Genomic DNA, 19,370 nt, shown 5'->3' on the forward strand with positions numbered 1-19,370 from the left:
ACCAAATGTATAGACATGTTTTCAAAGCCCTCCAGTATTTCCCAGTAAGGAACCAAATTTCTAAATTGTTGCAGCAGGGTGAGCAATTCACCCAAATAATCTTTTTGGTCACCACCACACGAATTCTTAAATTAAAAGAGGCTTGTTTTTAGGTGCTTGCAAAATATCAGTCTCATATTTTTACTTCAGAAGGTTTTAAGAGTATCATCTTTATTTAGATCTTCTATTATATAAGTGCTTTACTTTGCTGATTCTAAAATATTATCCCTGTGTGAAAGAGAGAACACCAATGAAATGTTGATATTTTGTGTGTGTGACCACAGTGTCAAACTGGACTTTGGCCAAAAACGAACCCACTCCCTTGAGTCAGTCTTCACTGCTTTCTTTATCAGCCATTCAGGACAGGCGTGTACAAAGGGATTATTGGCTATACCTTTTCAGCATAATGATAGTGAATGTGCTAGGAAACTTGCAAAGTAAACCCCCACCATGTAGACTGCCCCAAAACCACTAATGACCCCAGAGTCTTGAGAAAAGGTCTGTTCCACTTATCCCCAAAGAATAATTTCCATGGTTTCCACCAACTAGCCCCTATAGCGCCATTAAATTCAATGTGTCTTTTACGTGCACTCTTCAATAGCCACCATTTACCAGTGATATCACAATATCACTACTTACCAAAGCCATCTTGCCAGCCAACAGCAATTGAGTTTCATTATGAAGAGCTTTCACATTATTCACCATTTCTAACACCAGACTGCAGTTCATATCCTTTGATGAAAGAAAGTGAATGTCAAATCATGGAGAAAAAGGAGCTAACCAATAAAAATAAGTGGACACAAGCATTTTACAAATATATGCACTGGAGACAGGTTCATAACAGCTGAGCAATCAGCATTAAAGTCAGATAAAGAGAAGTTAAGACCTGGAAGAAGAGTTGAGGACAATAAGACAAAGAAGTAAAAACACGAAGCCAGGAGTCATGAAGAAAATAACAATCATTGAAATTGCTTACTTCTATGCTCTTAGATTTAGCATAGACCTTGTCCATGGACTTTGAGCTGGCATTGACTGCATGAGCAAGTTCCTGCTCCATGTCTTGATGAGATTTGGCAATATCCCGAATGCTAGTCAGAGAAACAAAGGAGAATGAGAGCAAGCCCTGAAAAATCCATTCCAGCTTTAAATGAATATGTGATATACACATGATTATTTTTCAACACTGATGAGCAACATAAATAAACAATGACATTACAGATCTATTACTAGTAATAACATCATGATGAGGAAATGGGGTGTAGTTGTGCGATGTCACCGTGTAATACACTTACCAACCCCTTTAGGACCAGTAGGTTTAGTCTGTTAAGCCCTTAGCTCAACCCTGGGTAGCTGTGGCACTGAGCAGCAAATAACTAGTATAAAGCATTTAAACAGTGCCAAAACAATTGAAGAAGAAATCAACACAACACTCAAGAAGTCTGACAGCAATTTCTAAAAATAGACCACATTTTTATCAGGATTTTGACACTAGAATGAAAACGATCCACTGAGGTTTCCGAAGATATTGATTTTACAAGCAATAATAAATCACAGCAATTTCAGGCAACCACAAATAAGCCTTGGTAAACTCAACAAATTAGGAAACGATTTTAAGAAGGCTTGGGTAAGTGCCATTGCGGTCGGTTAGAAGTGGGGAGCTAGTCAGGGGAAACAGAAAGGTTCTCAAGAACATTTACAGTCACAGAAGAAGCAGTCCTCCAGTAATTACAGGCACTTTATCTGTGTTGCAATGGATTCCTGTGGAGTGGCCCCATGCAAGGGATGAAGGATGCTGATGATGCTTTAAGGATGCTGTGGGTGCAACATGATCAACGGGAGTCTTCCTGCGGGTATTTTGTCCAGAAAGATGGTGAGAGGGTCGATATTCCACGGAGTCCTCTCCGCTCTGTCCGAAGTCTAATTGCCATTGGACTACTAGTTGCCTGTTGTCGCTGTCACAGGCTTATTCTTCCTGGGTCGATAACTCACAGTCTGAGGATCCCAGCAACTGTTCAACAGCACTGCTGGGTTCAGGGAACTCAGGTGCAACTCTGTGCGCTGGGTCTTAGTTCTTGGTGCCGCACAGCGGTGGCAGTAACAACTTCACGGCTTTGGGCTACCAGCCTGGCCCAGGAGGCTTTTTCAGCTGTTGTGTCCCTGTGCTGCAAACAGGAGGCTAGTCGGTTGGTCCTAGGAGTCTCTTGGCTTGGCTCATTTCTGGAGCTAGCTTTCCCTTGAGCAGTCCCTCTCTTCGCTAGCTACCTGATGCAGCAGGTGCAATATCCAATGGCGTAGTCTCTTTTAATTGGTCCCTTGGCGCAGCAGGGCAATCCTCCTTCTGTCCTTCTCTCTCTGAGATCTGAGGGTTGGGTGCCAGGAGTGCCCCTCTTGTGCTCGGAAGATACCCTCAGAGCAGGATGCGGCTGGTAGCCAACGGGCTACCAGGGTCCCTCCCACCTGGTGACAACTTCTTGTGGAGTGTGGCATCTGGCTATTGAAGGATGCATCATTCTGCTGACTCCCAAGATGGCGAGACCCCTCTCTCGGTGTTCACACCTCGCTAGCCCACCCCTGGAGTGTGGCTACCGCAGGGCTATAATCCCCTGGGAAACTGGGTTGGCAACTGGTTTCCCCTCTCTGGTCTCCGCGCCAGCCTGTCTGCCTTGAACAATGGAGTAGCCCTCCTCCCTCGTGTGATACATCTGTTGTTCAAATGAGGCTTCCACTTTGAAGCCTGCATTTTAGGACTAACACCTAAAAGGCTTCCTGTAGAAGGGAGGTAACACCTCTTTCTGACAGTCGTTGGCATGTCTCCCCAGAAGGGCCGAAAACGGTCTCTTGGAACAGATTCCATGTGTATCTGGCAAGGCACAAGAGTTTAAAAGGCAACAAAGTGTCAGTTTTGCTAAAACTGCACAATGCATTAAGTTACATTAACTTTGACTTGAGATACAAGTCGGGCATAATGTAATGAGTTGTTTGATACATTGGAGTGCCCACTTTGAAGGCAAAGTCCAGGGGTTAGAACAGCTGAGGGGTCAACGTGTAATCCAGTACTCGCCAATTGGGCAACCAAGTCTTTCCACAGAAAAAACTGTTTACTGTCAGGACATGTAAACTATATGTCCTGCCTGTGTCATTTGCTATAACACTGGGCGGAGCAGGCGTAGTGCCTCTACGCGAAGTTCCGCTGAGTTGGAAAGCAACTCCGTGGAACTTAGCTCCGCTCTGTGCCCTCCTAAAATAATTAAAAGGCACTTACCTGCCCCGTGGCTCCCTCCTCCTCGACATTGCCGCTCTCCTGCCTCCGGAGTGTGGAGGTGCAGGCTAAATACGCTCCGCCATGCAGTCGTGGCTTTGCCTGAATGGCGCGTTTGTAACGGAACGCGGAGTAGGCAAAACTGCGTAAACTCAGCTGGCGGAGAGTAGTTACCCACCTTGGCTTAATATGCTGCATCCTACTTTAGGATTTGTTAGACCTGCCAGAGGGGTGACTGACACAGATGTACAGGGACTGTAGCGGCTATGCCATTGCTTTCAATGGCAAAGTCGGGCTATCAGTCTGCAGTGGCAGATTGGAGGGACTCGTTTTACTTGGGGGACCTCTAGGGGGGGCACAACCAGTGCTCAAGCCTTGGTTACCTCTCTAACTTACATGCCCTGGGTAGCAGGGTACCATATACTTGGGACTTACAGTTAAGTTAGTAATTTCCAATTGGATTCAGCCAATTCGACACACATTTTAGGGTCAGGACAGCAGCACTGAGGTCTGGTTAGAAGGCCTCAGCGCATTCGGAGTCACAAAACCAGCAGCATCAGTCCAAAAACATGGAGGTGACCAAACAAAAAGAGGCATTTCTTTACACCAAGTCACTGATTGTCCATATAAAGTAAATTACCCACTCCTGTATGGGGTTGGAAAGGAAATGTTGATGGGCATGTTGACGGGCAAAGGGGGTTAATCAATTACTGTAGTAACTAGTCTATATCGCTGAAGATTTGCACCACCATCAAACAAATCCAGCTCAACATAAAGAGCTGCAGTGGAACGGCAAATAGAGAATGTGCCCCCCACACCACTAACACTTACCCCATCCAGTTAGCATTTGGGCATAACGAAATCATCACTGCCCTGTCAGCCTCCAAACCTGGCAAGGCACCCGGCCCGGACGGGGTACCGTTAGATGTTTTTATTCATAATCAGGAACTATGGTCCCTGATCTTGACCCGTGTTTTTGAAGCTGTTACATCTTTGGGGTTAATTGACTCTTGGTCTACTTCAACCTTGCTCCCCATTTTTAAAAAGGGAGACCGCAATAACCCTGCATGCTACAGGCCCATATCCCTCCTGGATTACCTTGGCAAAGTGGCCGGTCGGCTGGTCCTTGAGCGACTGCAGGACTGGGCCGCTGCTAACAACATCTTGACCGACTTGCAATATGGGTTTCGGGAGGGATTGGGAACCGTAGAGTAGGCGTTAAATCTCTCCCTTTTTATTGGTAAATATGTTGGAGCTAAGAATGGCAATCTGCATCTAGTGTATGTAGACTTGTCTGCAGCGTTCGACTGCGTGTCTCATTCCAAACTCTGGTTGATTCTTGCCGAATTGGGTATTGACCCGCCCTTGGTCACATTTCTACGAGAACTCTATTCTGACGCCTCGGCAAGAGTGAGATATGGGGTGAACGGCGAACTTACTGCATCTTTCGCCGTCACCAGGGGAGTTAGACAGGGCTGTGTCCTGGCTCCCTTCCTTTTTAACCTTTACACCAATGGCCTTGAGTTGGCCATGCTGGCAGGGAGCCAGGACCTACCAACAATTGATCACCCCCCTATTCCCGCATTACTCTATGCTGATGATTCTGTGATCATGGCAAGAACTCAGCTGCAGCTCCTTCTTAATAATTACTGCAAGTTTATGTCATCCTTGGACCTAACGGTCAATATTAAAAAGACCTTAGTAATGCACATTGGAAAGCGGGTAAAGAAGCCTAAACCGATCTTTATCACAAAAGACAAGCTGGAATGCATCACTACGTACTCCTATCTAGGTATTTTATTTGATAGTAAAATGTCCTGGAAGCAGGCCATGTGCAGTAGGAAATTAATGTTTCTACGTGCCACAACTGCCCTGACAACTTTCGTGCGAAAACTTGGTAAGCCTCACCCTGAAGAACTTTAAAAAATATGTATGCTAAATGCCATAGTGTGGCAGTTTATGGCGCGGGGGTGTGGTGCTATGCTGCCGTAGAAACTTTACAGGTGGTGGAGAATGGCTTTATTAGGTACATGCTGGCAATCCCAAAAAGTGCTCCAACCTACGGTAGCCGTATTGAATTGGGAATGGACTATATTACGGATAACATCAAAATCCAGCCCATTCTCTTATGGCACCGAGTTTGGACCACGGAGCAGTGTAACTTGACCCGCTCACTCATTATGGATTGCCTGGGCCTGGCCAATTGGAAAAAAATCCCCTGGCTGGCCTATGTGAGTAACTTTTTTAAGGATATAAATATGACTGTATTTCTTTGAGCCCTCAACCTTACTAAGCTTGACAAGGAAAAATCTAAAAATCTTATGCTTATCACATTTGAGGGAACTTCGTATATCTCAAGAAATTACGAAGATCTCTAATATCCAGATCCTAAGTGTTCAATCTTCCATAGCCATCCAACCCTACCTGAAATACCATCTGAATGCATATGAAAAATATCTTCTGACTCGGTTTCGTTTTAATATATTCTTTCGTATTGTTTCCTTTTCGAAAAAGCAAGATTGGTCAAAATCTATTATTAAGTGCCCATGTGATGATACCTCAGAACAATCCACATTCCATGTTACGCTTTTTTGCAGATTTTATGATTTACCCCGAAAGCGCTGGATTATCCCCCTATCGTCATCTATGGGTTTGAGATCTTGTCGTCCCGCTTTTCTTGCTTTGCAATATTTAGATTCTGAATTTATTGCTAAATGTGTAGCTGGTTTCCTCAAAACTTGTATAAAATATCGGTGTAACTATGATTAATTTGTCTTTTAATGCACTTGCACTTTATCAATACTCACTCTGTTTAATAACTTTGTCTGTTTTTAATTCTAAAATGTATCCTTTTTATGTAAATTCTGTTTTTGGTATAATTCGTTCTGCCGTCCCATTTTTATACAGTTTATTGTAATGTACTTTTTATGGTTCCTAAAAAATTATGAAAACCGAATAAAAGATATATGACTGACTGGCCATATAAAGTAAATTACCCACTCCTGTATGGGGTTGGAAAAGAAATGTTGATGGGCATGTTGACGGACAAAGGGGGTTAATCAATTACTGTGGTAACTAGTCTAGATCGCTGAAGATTTGCACCACCATCAAACAAATCCAGCTCAACATAAAGAGCTGCAGTGGAACAGCAAATCATAGAGTCTGGTCATCCTAGTAAGTCTCTTTATAATGTCAAACATGTAGGAAAGCCTCCCTATCAAGAAGAAACTTCAAAGATACCTTTGGGCTCTTGCGATCTCCTTTACATCTCTGAATTCCTGGGTCAGTAGAAGACTATGACATTACAGAAAAAGAGATGCTATGGGACTAGAAATGTGAATTAGATGCACTCCTGCGTTCTGAAAATCAGACTGATTGCATATATGCAATGAGAATTAAGTTTACTCTGTCTTGTATGTGGATGGGTAGGTTACATAGAAGGAGAATCAGCTTTGGAAATAAATTCTAAGTAAGGAATTAACAAGCACCATAATAATGTGTCTCTAGTTGGCATACTCTCACAATACCTTATTCAGAATAATCTACAGATGAATATATTAAAACACGTTATTGGTGTATTGAAACCAGGGTCTAGAGGGGTGACTAGATTCAAAATTACACAACTAAACAGATGTGCCTATGCAACAGTTGACATTAAAGTTCACATGTCTCTTTGGCCAGTTGTCTTGCTATGGCCAGCCAGACATGCGCACTTTAAACCTCTCACCCGGATCCCTCGGGAGCGTCGACAGAGGCCGCTCCCTCCAATCAAGGCGCTGCTCTCATGAGCATGAGAGCAGCCTCAGGATTGGTTTGGGAGCCTGCCTTGAGGAGAGAAGAGACGGAGGACGTTGCGCTTGTAGCAGGAAGGTAAGTGTGTTATATTTAATTTAATGTATTCGGTTGTTTTTTTTAGCACCCACCCCATCACTCTTGGGACCTGCTAGCCACCACTGCACATGAAGTAATAAAAGACGTTAGCAGCTTGGATGGTGAAATGAACCCAGTTTATATATTTCAAGAATACCCTTAAAATGTGGGTTCTGGGATTGTACCCGGTGTCAAGGGAGAGATAAAACAACTGACGAAGAGTCGAGTTCATGACTATTATACAACCTCGAGAGAGAGAGAAAATGGTGTGCATGAAGTTGACATTAGGAGATATCAGCTCTAAGCTTGGGATATGAGACATATATTCTGCAGGTGCAGATGAAAAATATTTATGTCCTGTATTACTTAATATAAACTCTCAATTTTCATTCAATACATTGGCTTGCCTATTCGCCATCCTTAGTGTCCTCCACATGAAGATTGTTTTGCCATGTGACAACATGTACTGCTCTGGCACACTTAACATTAGTCTCTTTTTTTGTAATAATTGGCTCCATGATTCTTAATTTCAGTTTTCTTCTTTTCCATGCATCACACAGAATTGTTCACAGGGGTGATTTACAAGCTTGATCTTATAGGTAAAATATCACATTATCTTGTTTTACTCTTTGACTCCATCACTTGTAAATGTCTAGCGTTTTATTGTTCTGCTTGCTTTTTAGAGATAGAAATTCCACATGGTTTAGTTGATAAATGGGTTCTCAAAGTAGGTAAACCCTAATTTATTATTGAGACTGCCTCCATTATTAAAGGGCCAGAATACTTACTCCATCATCCAATTTCAAAACATTTCCAATGTTTCCATGATATTGATTGGAACCATTATTTGTAATGAATACAATTTCATGCCTTTGCTTCAATGTTTTACTGACATAATGGTTACCCACTTTAAACGAAAAACTAAACTACTACAATGGATTCACCAGTTAAACCATTTTACAATATCTGATACATTTGACATCCTTGGTGTGGCATTCCCCAAACATTTTTCTCTTCACTCCCTTGTCTTGTTGAACTAACTTTTGGTGGCATTGGGACTCTGTGCACCTTACCCCTGTTAACCAGTGCTAAAGTGCTTGTGCTCGTTCCTTAAAAACTGGTAAAATTCTCCCACATCTAATTGGTACATTTAATTTACTTGTAAGTCCCTAGTACATAGTTCTACCTGTACCCAGGGCCTGCCGATGAAATGCTATTATTGGACAGCAGCATTCCACCCTCTAAAATAATCTTTTAAAAATCTGTCTCAGGCCTGAAACTGCAACCTGTATACTTTGATGGTGTTTTGTACAAATGACCGAATAACGTAAAATGATGATGAACTGCAACATGTAATGCATTTTCTAACTGCCATTTCGACCTAGCAAAATACACCTTATGCCAGGCTCAAAACGTATTTTTTAAACCCCTTCGCTGCGGCTGCAATTCCGCCGCAGCGCTAAGGGGGTGGTGCGGCCGCACGGCGCTCCCGTGCTCGTGACGGAACCGCTCCGTCACGAGCCTCGGGTGCGCTGTGCTGATGACGGAGCGGTTCCGTCACGGCCCCGCCCGCTAAACAGAACGTCCAGCGCAGGCGCGGAATCCGCGCCGTGCAGGCACGCCGAGCGGGCCGTGACGGAACCGCTCCGTCATCAGCACAGCGCGTCTGTGGCTGATGACGAGCGGTTACGTCACCAGCAAGGGAGGGGTTAATACTTGCTCTTAGGTAGGCCCTCAAGGCTCACAGAGCAGGGTGCATGATATTTAAAAAGTAGGACATGTGTTTAAATTTTACATATTGTGACACTAATATACTCCTAAAAATATTTTTCACAGTTGGAAGGTCTAGCTCTCTTACAGACTAAAACAAGGTTACCATATTATCTTTAAGAAGTGCTAACTTCAGATTGGGAGCAGATAGAGAAATTAAGTTCGACCTCAAATGAATTGTAATTTAAATTCCTCTTTACTGGTGAAGTCGGAAGTTACAATTCAAAAAATTCCACTTTTCGAAAGTTGTAATTTTCTTGCTAAAACCAACTGTGCTTTCAGCAATTGTCCTCGTTCACATGACTGTGAATGGTTCTGCTGTTGTTGATTGTGTACTGCATCCAGACAGCGAGGCAAAAGAAGCCTAGGTGTGAAGGGGAGAGGGTCTTCTGATAGGATGGATGGGGAGAAGCTGGAAACTGCCTAGATTACATTTCAAAGGGCCGTACCAGCGGCACACACAAAGTAACCAGACACCAGGCCTTCCCCCTTGCTTTTGTCACCCTAGACAGGTTGCAGTCAGGACCAGGGAAAGGGAAAGAACTGACCAGAACCAGTTTAGGGAGTAAGTAATGAAATTTCCTCAAACAAAGGCTGGCACCAGGTATAAAAATGGGACCTTCAGAACCATGCTTCAGAACATTACTGGATCTGTGGAATATTCAGAAGGAGGACTGCCCTACTGCCGGAAGTACCTCCTTGCTGTTTTAAGGAAGATTATATCCCAGTTGACTTGATCGAAGGCTATCCAGAGTGACCCCAAGGGTCTGTAGCTGACCTCTCTGTGTGATGTATAGGGACACAACAATCATCCAGAGACAAGACCTGCCTGCAACTGACCAGCACCAACTGGACCTCCTGAGTGCAAATGCTACTTACCAGTATGCATCTGTTCTTGGCATGTAGGGCTGCTGACATTCATATCTGTGCATAGACCGCCACCTAGTGTTGGGTCCGGATGATTGCACATTGTTGTCCTGGAAGAGTCTTCGAAGTATCACGAGATAGGTGGCTCCTCCCCTGGACTACAGTGCGCATGGGCATCGCCTCCATCCCCAGATTGTTTTTAGCCATTGGCAGAGATGGAGTGAAGAATGTGAGTGATGACCATGCTATGAGCATATGTGTTTTGTATGAATGAACACTGCAGCTGCTACAGGCGCCGGGGAGGAGGGCGGGCGATATGAATGTCAGCAGCCCTACATGCCAAGAACAGATGCATACTGGTAAGTAGCATTTGCAGTTCGAGGCATGTGGGCTGCTGAATTCATATCTGTGCATAGAATACATAGCAGTCCCTCCATTAACGGCGGCCGCCCGTGCCAGCTGCAGCAGTCTGAAAAAGCGTTTTTAGAACAGCCTGACCAACAGCTGCCTGCTGTTTGGAATGCACGTCTACACAGTAGTGCTTAGTGAAAGTATGTGTGGTAGACCATGTGGCTGCTCTACAGATATCTTCTAAGGGAATGTTACCTAGGAAAGCCATAGAGGCCCCTAACTTTCTAGTGGAGTGGGCCCTCGGTGGGATAGTGAGAGTGCGCTTAGCTTTAGCGTAGCAGATCTGAATGCACTTTACTATCCATCTAGCAATCCCCGCTTTGGAGATAGCGTTTCCCTTGTGTTGTGTGGCAAAAGCAACAAAAAGTTGTTTGGTTTTGCGGAAATCTTTCGTCCTGTCCACATAGTACATCAAGGCCCTTTTCACATCAAGGGTGTGGAGCATGCGCTCCGCCAGCGTCTCTGGGTTCTGGAAAAACACCGGCAACTCAATTGTTTGGTTTATGTGGAATTGTGAGACCACTTTGGGTAAGAATTTAGGGTTAGTGCGGAGCACCACCCTGTTAGCATGTACCTGGACGAAAGGTTCTTGGATGGTGAGCGCCTGCAGTTCGCTAACCCTCCGTAGCGATGTAATTGCTACTAAGAACGCAACCTTCCAAGTTAAAAACTGGAGCTCACAAGAGTGCAGTGGCTCAAAGGGAGGACCCATCAGCCTTGTAAGAACCACATTGAGGTTCCATTCCGGAGCTGGTGGAGTCCTTGGTGGAATGACCCTTTTGAGTCCTTCCAGAAAGGCCTTGATAGCAGGGACCTTAAAGAGTGACAGGTGCTGCCTATTCTGGAGGTATGCTGCCATAGCAGACAGGTGAATGCGGATGGAAGAGTACGCTAGATTACATCGATACAGGTGAAAAAGGTAACATATGATGTTTTGAATGGAAGCATCTAGCGGGTCAATGTCGTGGTTCACACAGTAGATGACAAACCTCTTCCATTTAGCCGCATAACAAGCTCTAGTAGTGGGCTTCCTTGCCTCCCGAATGATGTCCATGCAATCGGGAGGAAGATTAAGGTAGCCGAACTCTAGGACTTCAGGAGCCAGATCGCCAGGTTGAGCTGTTGCGGATCTGGGTGCTGAATGTCGCCATGGCTCTGCGTCAGAAGGCTGGGAGTGAGATGAAGCCTTTGATGCGGTACCACGGACAGTTCTAGAAACGTGGTGTACCATGGTTGGCGAGCCCACGTTGGAGCAACCAGGATGAGAGTCATCGAGTGCTGCCTGAGCTTGCGTGCCACCAGCGGTATCAGAGGTGCTGGGGGAAAAGCGTACGCAAATCTGCCTGACCAGTTCATCCACATCGCATTGCCCTGTGATTGGGGGTGTGGGAACCTGGCGGCGAAGCTTTGGCATTTTGCGTTCTCCTTTGTGGCGAACAGGTCTATCTCTGGATGACCCCACTTTTGGAAGTACGGTTGGAGTACTGATGGATGTATCTCCCACTCGTGCATTTGATGGCTGTGTCTGCTGAGCAGATCCGCCATCTGATTGTCCTTGCCCGGGAGATGCTCTGCCATGAGGAAGATGTTCCTCTGAATGGCCCACTTCCACATGCTCTGAGCCAGGTGAGACAGCTGTGGAGAGTGTGTGCCTCCCTGCTTCTGAATGTAGTACATGGCCGTCATGTTGTCCGTCCGGATCAACACGATTTTGTTGCACAGATGTACTTTGAACGCCTTTAAGGCCATGAAGATTGCCATCAGTTCCAACACATTGATGTGCATCTTCCTTTGCTGTAGTGTCCATAGTCCCTGCACTGTGTATTGGAGTACATGCGCTCCCCATCCTTGGAGAGAGGCGTCCGTTGTCAGGATAATCTGTGGCACAGGCTCTTAGAATGGTCGGCCCTTGCAAAGGTTTTGTGGATTCCACCAATGCAGAGAGTTGTATGCCCGACCGCTCACCAACACTAGGTCTGTCAGTTGCCCATGAGCCTGAGTCCACTGACGTGCTAGGCACTCCTGAAGCGGACGCATATGTAGTCTCGCGTGCGGGACAATGGAGATGCAGGAGGCCATCATGCCTATCAACTGCATGAACACTTTCGCTGGAAGCGAGTGTTGAGGCCTGAATCGTTGGATCAGCGTTTGGATACTGGCGATTCTCACTGAATTTGGCTGCGCAGTGGCTGCCAGAGTGTTTATCGTCGCGCCCAGATACTGCCGTACATGGGCGGGCTGGAGATGGGATTTCGGGTAGTTCAGAGAGAATCCCAGATCGTGCAGGAGATGAATGGTGCGGGACACGTGGTCGGCGCACTGCTGTTCTGTTTTTGCCTGAATGAGCCAGTCGTCCAGATAAGGATAGACGTGGACGTTTTGGCGTCGTAGATGCGCCGCCACAGTCGCCAGGCACTTTGTAAAGACTCTTGGCGCTGTGGTGACCCCGAACGGCAGGACTCTGAACTGGTAATGCTGGTCTAAGATTGTGAATCTGAGATACTTCCTGTGGGAAGGATGCAGGGGAATATGAAAATAAGCATCCTTCAGATCCAGCGTAGCCAGAAAGTCCCCCTGTTGAAGCAGGGGAAGCACCTGCTGCAACGTGAGCATATGGAAGTGCTCCGAGAGGATGTACCAGTTCAGAGGCCTGAGGTCCAGGATCGGCCTGAGTGATCCGTCCTTTTTGGGGATCAAAAAATACAGGGAGTAAACCCCTGTTCCCCGCTCTTGCAATGGAACGAGCTCTATCGCCCCTTTTTGCAGCATAACTAGAACTTCTTGCTGCAACAAGGTCAAGTGCTCGCCGGACATAGGACGGCTTCTTGGCGGTATGTCCGGTGGAATGGACGTAAGCTCTAGACAGTACCCGTACTGGATAAGAGACCTCACCCACCTGTCCGTGGTGATGGACTTCCACGCTGGCAGGAACTGCTGGAGTCTCCCCCCGACCGGTGTTGTGTGATCGGGGGGCAGTGACAAGACGTCACTGCTTGTTGGTGGTGGTGGACCTGGAGCCATTGTTTCCACGTCCCCTGCCTTTGATATTATTGCCTCTGTAACCACCTCTACCCTTGTTGTTATACGAGGGCTGGGTGTTACCCTTGTAATATTGTGTGGACTGGGATGCCTGCCCCTGTGAGGTGCCTCTTGAATTTGAGCGGCGAAAGGAACCACCCCGAAACTGCTGACTTTGTAAAGCCCCCATTGACTTGGCAGTTTCGGTATCCTTTTTCATTTTTTCTAGGGAGGCATCCACCTCAGGCCCAAACAGATGGTGACTCAATATCGTGGTTTGGATGTCGGGTTTGAACCCCGAAATTCTAAGCCAGGCATGGCGTCTAAGTAACACACTTGTATTGATAGCTCTGGAGGCTGTGTCTGCCACGTCTAGGGCACATTTGATGGATGCATTTGAAATGAGTTTACCCTCCTGAATGAGCATCTCTCCTGCCTCCTTGTATTGGTCAGGCAAGTGTTGCAGAATGGCCTCCAATGTGTCATAATGGGCCCTATCATAACGTGCAAGCAGGGCTTGGGTGTTAGATATTCTCCAGATGTTAGCTGCCTGCGCAGCAATGCGTTTGCCTGAGGCCTCAAAGATCTTGGACTCTTTGTCTGGGGGAGGAGCGTCACCAGTAGTCTGAGAATTCGCCCTCTTCCGAGCGTTGGAAACAACCAAGGAGTCCAATGGCAAGTGTCCCTTGATATAAGTGGGATCCGTGGGCGCCGCCTTATATTTCCTGTCGATGCAAGGGTTGACCACCCGCGCCCGGGTGGGCTCTTTGAAAACCTCCGGTGCATGTTTCAGCACCCCTTTAAGCATCGGTAGCGTTTTGACTTGCTTTTCGGCTACCGAGAAGGTGTCGAATAAGAAGTCCGCATCCACGGGGTCCGAGTGTAGCTCGACGTCATGGTTCGCCGCAGCTCTCTCTATTAAAGCATTGAAAGCCGCCGAGTCCTCTGTCGGGGACGTCTTGGCGGCGAAAAGTTGAGTGTCCTGACCCGACTGCGGGTCTTCTGTGTCGCCTCCTGCGGCCCAAGGCACATGCTCCTCCTCCGGATCCGAGTACGCAGGATAGTTGTACTCGGCATCTTCCTCGTCCGCATCAGCCGCGGGGGAATGCGTCGGCGAGTGTTCCAAGGCCTGTGGGGACACAGGTTCCACCAGAGCCGAAGAGTCCGCAGAGTACTTATTGTTTTTGAGCGGGATCTTAAAAGGTTCCAACGCCGGCTCCGACGTAATTTTTCGTTTGAGGAGCGACAGTTTTCCGGTGTTGGCGTCGATGATTACCTCACGACGTTCCTCCACCGCAAGCGGCTGGAGCCGAAGCTTCGAGACCACCAAGGCAGCTTTCGGCGTCAATACCTCCTTTGAGTGTCCGCCCTGTTTCGGCGCGAAGGCCTTCGGCGCCGACTTGGGTGGAAGGGTGAAATGAATGGGCGTTTGCTCTTTAGTAGGCTTAGGCGTGAGCGTAGGCACCACAGTGTCCTGAGCGGGAACCACAGTGGACTTTCGGATCCGCTGTAAGGATTCCCCCACTTTCTTCGTAAAGGCTGCCGAGGGCTGATCCGGCTCGAGCGACCCCTCATCTTCGAGAGCCTGATCGCCGGTAGGCTTCTTCTTCGGGGCCGACGCCCCATGCCTATGCGCGTCGTCGCCCTGACGCTTCTTCGGAACCGTCTTCGGGTCCCCGACCCCTTTCGACGCCGACGCGGCCGCGTCGGAGGCCTTCGCCTTCGGCGCCGACCCCGAGGGCTTCGGGTCGGCCATTTTGGCGTGGCTCTTCAAGTCGGCCATTTTGGTTTTCTTGGAAGTTGACGCCTCCAGAACCTTCTTTACCAGCGCAACTTTCAGTTTCGGTTTCGCATCCGAGGGTGCGTGACCAGTTGGCTTCACTTTCGTTTTCTTCAACATAAGTGATGTCTTAGAAATGTCCGTGACCGGGCCCGGAGGCGGGGACGTAGGACTCATAGTTAGATCTTGGGTAAGGCCCGAAGGCGATCCCTCGACCTGGGCCGTTCGGAGGGGAATAACCCCTGAGTCTGGTTGGGGATGCTCCTCCTCTGAGCTATCTCCCATCGTGGCACAAGCCTGATCGTCGTCCCCTACCTCGTCGGAGACTTCGTCAAAGTCCTCCTCACCCGCGTCGTAGGTCTCCTCCTCGGACGCGGGGCCAGAGTCCGACCCTCGCACGTCTTCTTCTCCCTCGACAGATTCCTGGAAAATGTCATCTGGTGGGGGCGCCGAAGCCGATAACTGAGCCTGGAGCCGATTGGCCCGGCGAATCTTTAAAGTTTTCTTGCTTCGGAACTTCGAACACGCCATGCAGGTGTCTTCGCGGTGATCCGGCGTCGAGGTGTGAATATTTGGAGTGACACAGCGGACACTTTTTGAATGGAGTCCGCTCCATAGCAAAAGTTGTAGAGTAGGCCCGTCCGCGCCGAAAGCACGTGAAGGGCAGCAAGAGATCAGAGCTGAGAGTCAGAAAGAAGCCCGTACGCAACTATACCGACGCCCAGCCTAAAGACCTTTTGGTCTCGAGTAGAAGTTGAACAACTATCGGTTCCGACAGAGGGAACCGAAACACATCCGAACCCAATGGCGGAAAAAAACAATCTGGGGATGGAGGCGATGCCCATGCGCACTGTAGTCCAGGGGAGGAGCCACCTATCTCGTGATACTTCGAAGACTCTTCCAGGACAACAATGTGCAATCATCCGGACCCAACACTAGGTGGCGGTCTATGCACAGATATGAATTCAGCAGCCCACATGCCTCGAACCCCTGCTTCTGGCTACTGGTGTAGTGAGTCCTAATACCCAAGAGGTGGCCCCCAGATACTGAACCCTTGGTTGGCATCAGTGAACTCCTCAAGAGAAGTAGAAAATCCTGAGGTTTAGGCTCCTTGCTCCAAGAATCGACCAACTGCCACGACCACCAATGCAAAGCTCTAGTGGGAGCTGCTCTTCAAGCCAACTGTGATCGTCTGCAGCGGCCAGCAACACAAGACCTGTACTTCGCACTAACAGCAAAAGTCTGCGACAGTCAACTAAAGCGAGGTCCAAGGATGAACAGCTCTTTGAGCCATAGCAACGCCCAACTTGTTCCTTGTGCTGAAAGCTTCTTCCTTGTGAACGGAACTCTTGCACCAAAGTTGAGGCGGTAACTCTTCAACAGGACCTACGTGGTCCCTGTTTCGGACCTGCATTCTAATGTGGATGCCCTGAACCTGTAACTTTCCCCATGTCTAGCTTGACCAGATAAATGTGAGAGGTACTTTAAGCTTCTTAATGCTATTTTTGCCAAAAAGTATTTACATATGGGTTTCACTTACCTTATTATTCTTACCATGCGCGGTAAAAGGCATGCGTGGTAAAAGCATCTGCATGGTAAAGGCTTGCGTGGAAAAGGCATGCGTTGTAAAGGAATGTGTTGTATGGTCAAACAACCTGTGTAGTATTATGTGGGCTGTGCATGCAATGAGACTAGTCTCAGTTTCTGGCTATCATTTCCCTGGTAGATATTGACTGCATGACACCAAAAAAAATGCTTTGCACTAATACTGAAAAACAGCCAGATTTACAGTTACAGGCAAAGGGTGTTGAATGCATATTGAAGCCCCCAGTATTGCTCTCAGCAAAGGGAGCTTTATAGCAATGCATAACCTCAGGGAGTGATGCCCTTTTTCCATTCCATTTGTTTTAACAGCTGTTGGAAATTTCCTAGCAGACTCAAAAGAGAATCTGGCCCTCCTTTAATTAAAGTATGTACACTAATTTGGTTTTTTGACATTAGTAGGCTTTATAGTGTATTGTTCTTGTTTTTCTATTATGTGCTTCACTGCAAGACAATTGCAACAAAGTGCAATATTGAAATAATTAACAGCACTCTAACCGTTATTAGCAGGCAGTCTGCTACAAACACCTTTTAATACAGAGGTTGCCTTTATTAGGTTATTTGTAACTCCTAAACAATGCCATTTATTTACTGTTACCTTAACACTGCTTTAGTCAAGGCATTTTCTTGAGAAGTGAAAGTTGAATATGTTTTCAAATGGGAGAACAAGCAACCCAACTTCCACAATAAGAGAGCTAGGCTGCATACAACCAGAGACAGACTTACTTAATAATCAGATCTCCTGCCGCCTGTCCAAACTGGAAAATATGCGTAGAATCCTCTTCTGATACAATCTCAGGATGCAGGGCATGCTGTGAGGAGGACGTGGAGGAAGGCTGCGGAAGGTCAACCTTTTGTTTATCTTCCCAGGACTTCAACGTGTTCTCAAAGGCCTGGAGAAAAGAAGCCAAGAGGATGGTGGTAAAGCTGAATGGTGGAGCAGCACCACGTACTAGTACAAACTCACATACTTTTCATACCTTTCAATTGGCACATCTAACACAACAATTTACAGCTGCCCACCACTGGTGGGAATGAGTAAAAAGTATGCAACTGATGTTTTTCCACTCTCCAAAATCGACATCAATTCACTAAAATGATATCACGTACCACTTGATTACAGATCACATCACAGGACCGGAACCATGTCCCAACTGTAGTCTCCAAATAGCCTATTCTTTATTGCTCAGAGGCTTGGGGATGTGCAAGGAATGGAACAATAATGTATTGCCTTAATCACCTGTGTGACCAGGGGTTAAATGGACAGTAGAAGGGGCACCAATGGGCAGGTGAAGGGTAGTAAATACTACCTGAAATTGGCATCAAATCCAAAACCCAGGTCTTCTGTCAAAGCGCACATGGATCCTTAATTCTACTGCACGTTTCTGGGCAAAATAGCTCTACATATAATGTATGCGGGAATTGGTTTATTTGTCTATGGATCCACGGGTGCACAAGGGCTATGGGCACCAATTGTGTGAAATGGGCATTAACACTGCAGATGTTTTGAGCTCTGAACAATGTCTGGATCCAAAACTGAATACCAAATACATCATTTAGCACTTGATCCTCTGGGTAGTAAAGTGGAGGGATCCACTGCTTTTTCAGGGAGGTGATGCTGGGTTAAGGACACAGAATCCAATATAGTGTTAATGGCATGCAGTAAACAGTGTCTTGTCGTGAAACAAGAAAGTATATTAGTTTACCACCCACATAATACTATGCATTCAATGTTACAGAATTTTTTTATCACACAGTTTGTTGATTGGAATCAGATATTTGTGCATACTTTGGGCCCCCTTCCTACACCGGTAGTAAAAGCTAAAAACCTGGGGTCATAATAGATGAGAAGCTACATTTTAAATCACAGGTTTCTAAGGTGGTGTCCTCTGCCTTCTTCACCATTAGAACAGTGCGTAAAATTCTTCCATTTATTCAGAAATCGCCTGAGGCTCAGGACCCTACGCTCCGCGACGTGATGGGCGCCATTGAAGGCATGAAGGCCGATATGCACCAACAACATGAGGTGATGGCACTCAAGGTGGACACCCTGGCAATCAAAGTGAATTTGATTAGAGCGGACTTGGGCAAAACGAATGAGCGAGTCAAGTCGCTTGACATCAAGACCTCGAGCCTCACCACGGACGTCTCGGACCTGCAGACCGAGGTCCGGAACCTGAAGTCGGCTAACGAACTCTTTGCACGGAGGCTTGAGGACTTTGAGGGCCGTGCCAGGCGGCAAAACGTTCGCATTATTGGTGTGCCGGAAGGGGCCGAAGAGTCGGCCACGGACCTCTTCGTAGAGGATCTAGTCCAGAACCATCTAGCCCCCAAGGGGCTTAGCAAGTTCTTCTCTGTGGAACGCGCGCACAGGCTGCCTGGGGGCCGACCGAAGGAGGGGGCCCCTCCGAGGCCCATCATCGCCCGGGTGTTCAATTTCAGGGACTGTGATTCCATTTTGCAGGCCTCGAGGAGTGGTGGGCCGTTGAAGTTCCAGAACGCTGACATTAACTTTTACCCGGACTTTACTCAGACCGTGCAGAGACGGAGACAAAGCTTCATGGGAGTGAAACGGCGTTTGCGAGACATGGGCATGAAATATGCTATGCTGTTTCCTGCAAAACTGAGAATCGAACATAATGGCCGGGCACTGTTTTTCGACCTGCCGGAGGTGGCGGGGGACTGGCTCGACACCTTGCCTCAACGGCGTGACGAACACGAGGAGCGGTCGGAAGGGGCTACAGGCGGCCGCAA

The 19,370-nt window shown here is 47.1% G+C and overlaps 1 protein-coding gene across 1 annotated transcript in view; it reads right to left on the bottom strand.

Annotated features, from left to right (window-relative positions):
- The window catches only part of LOC147668980 (diacylglycerol kinase delta-like), a gene marked incomplete at its 3' end in the record, with an annotated part of 44,166 nt that extends 25,997 nt beyond the window's left edge, over window positions 1-18,169 (bottom strand). Inside the window, exons 1-4 of the mRNA XM_086948312.1 lie at window positions 18,161-18,169; window positions 17,343-17,509; window positions 1,016-1,127; window positions 679-771 (exon numbers count right to left, since the gene is read on the bottom strand). Of these exons, the coding sequence (XP_086804438.1) occupies window positions 679-771; window positions 1,016-1,127; window positions 17,343-17,509; window positions 18,161-18,169 (381 nt within the window). The remainder of the gene's footprint in view (window positions 1-678; window positions 772-1,015; window positions 1,128-17,342; window positions 17,510-18,160) is intronic.
- Between the last annotated feature and the right edge of the window lie 1,201 nt (window positions 18,170-19,370).

Source organism: Lissotriton vulgaris, unplaced genomic scaffold (genome assembly GCF_964263255.1).
Source record: "Lissotriton vulgaris unplaced genomic scaffold, aLisVul1.2 SCAFFOLD_9081, whole genome shotgun sequence".
Classification (NCBI taxonomy): Eukaryota; Metazoa; Chordata; class Amphibia; order Caudata; family Salamandridae; genus Lissotriton; species Lissotriton vulgaris.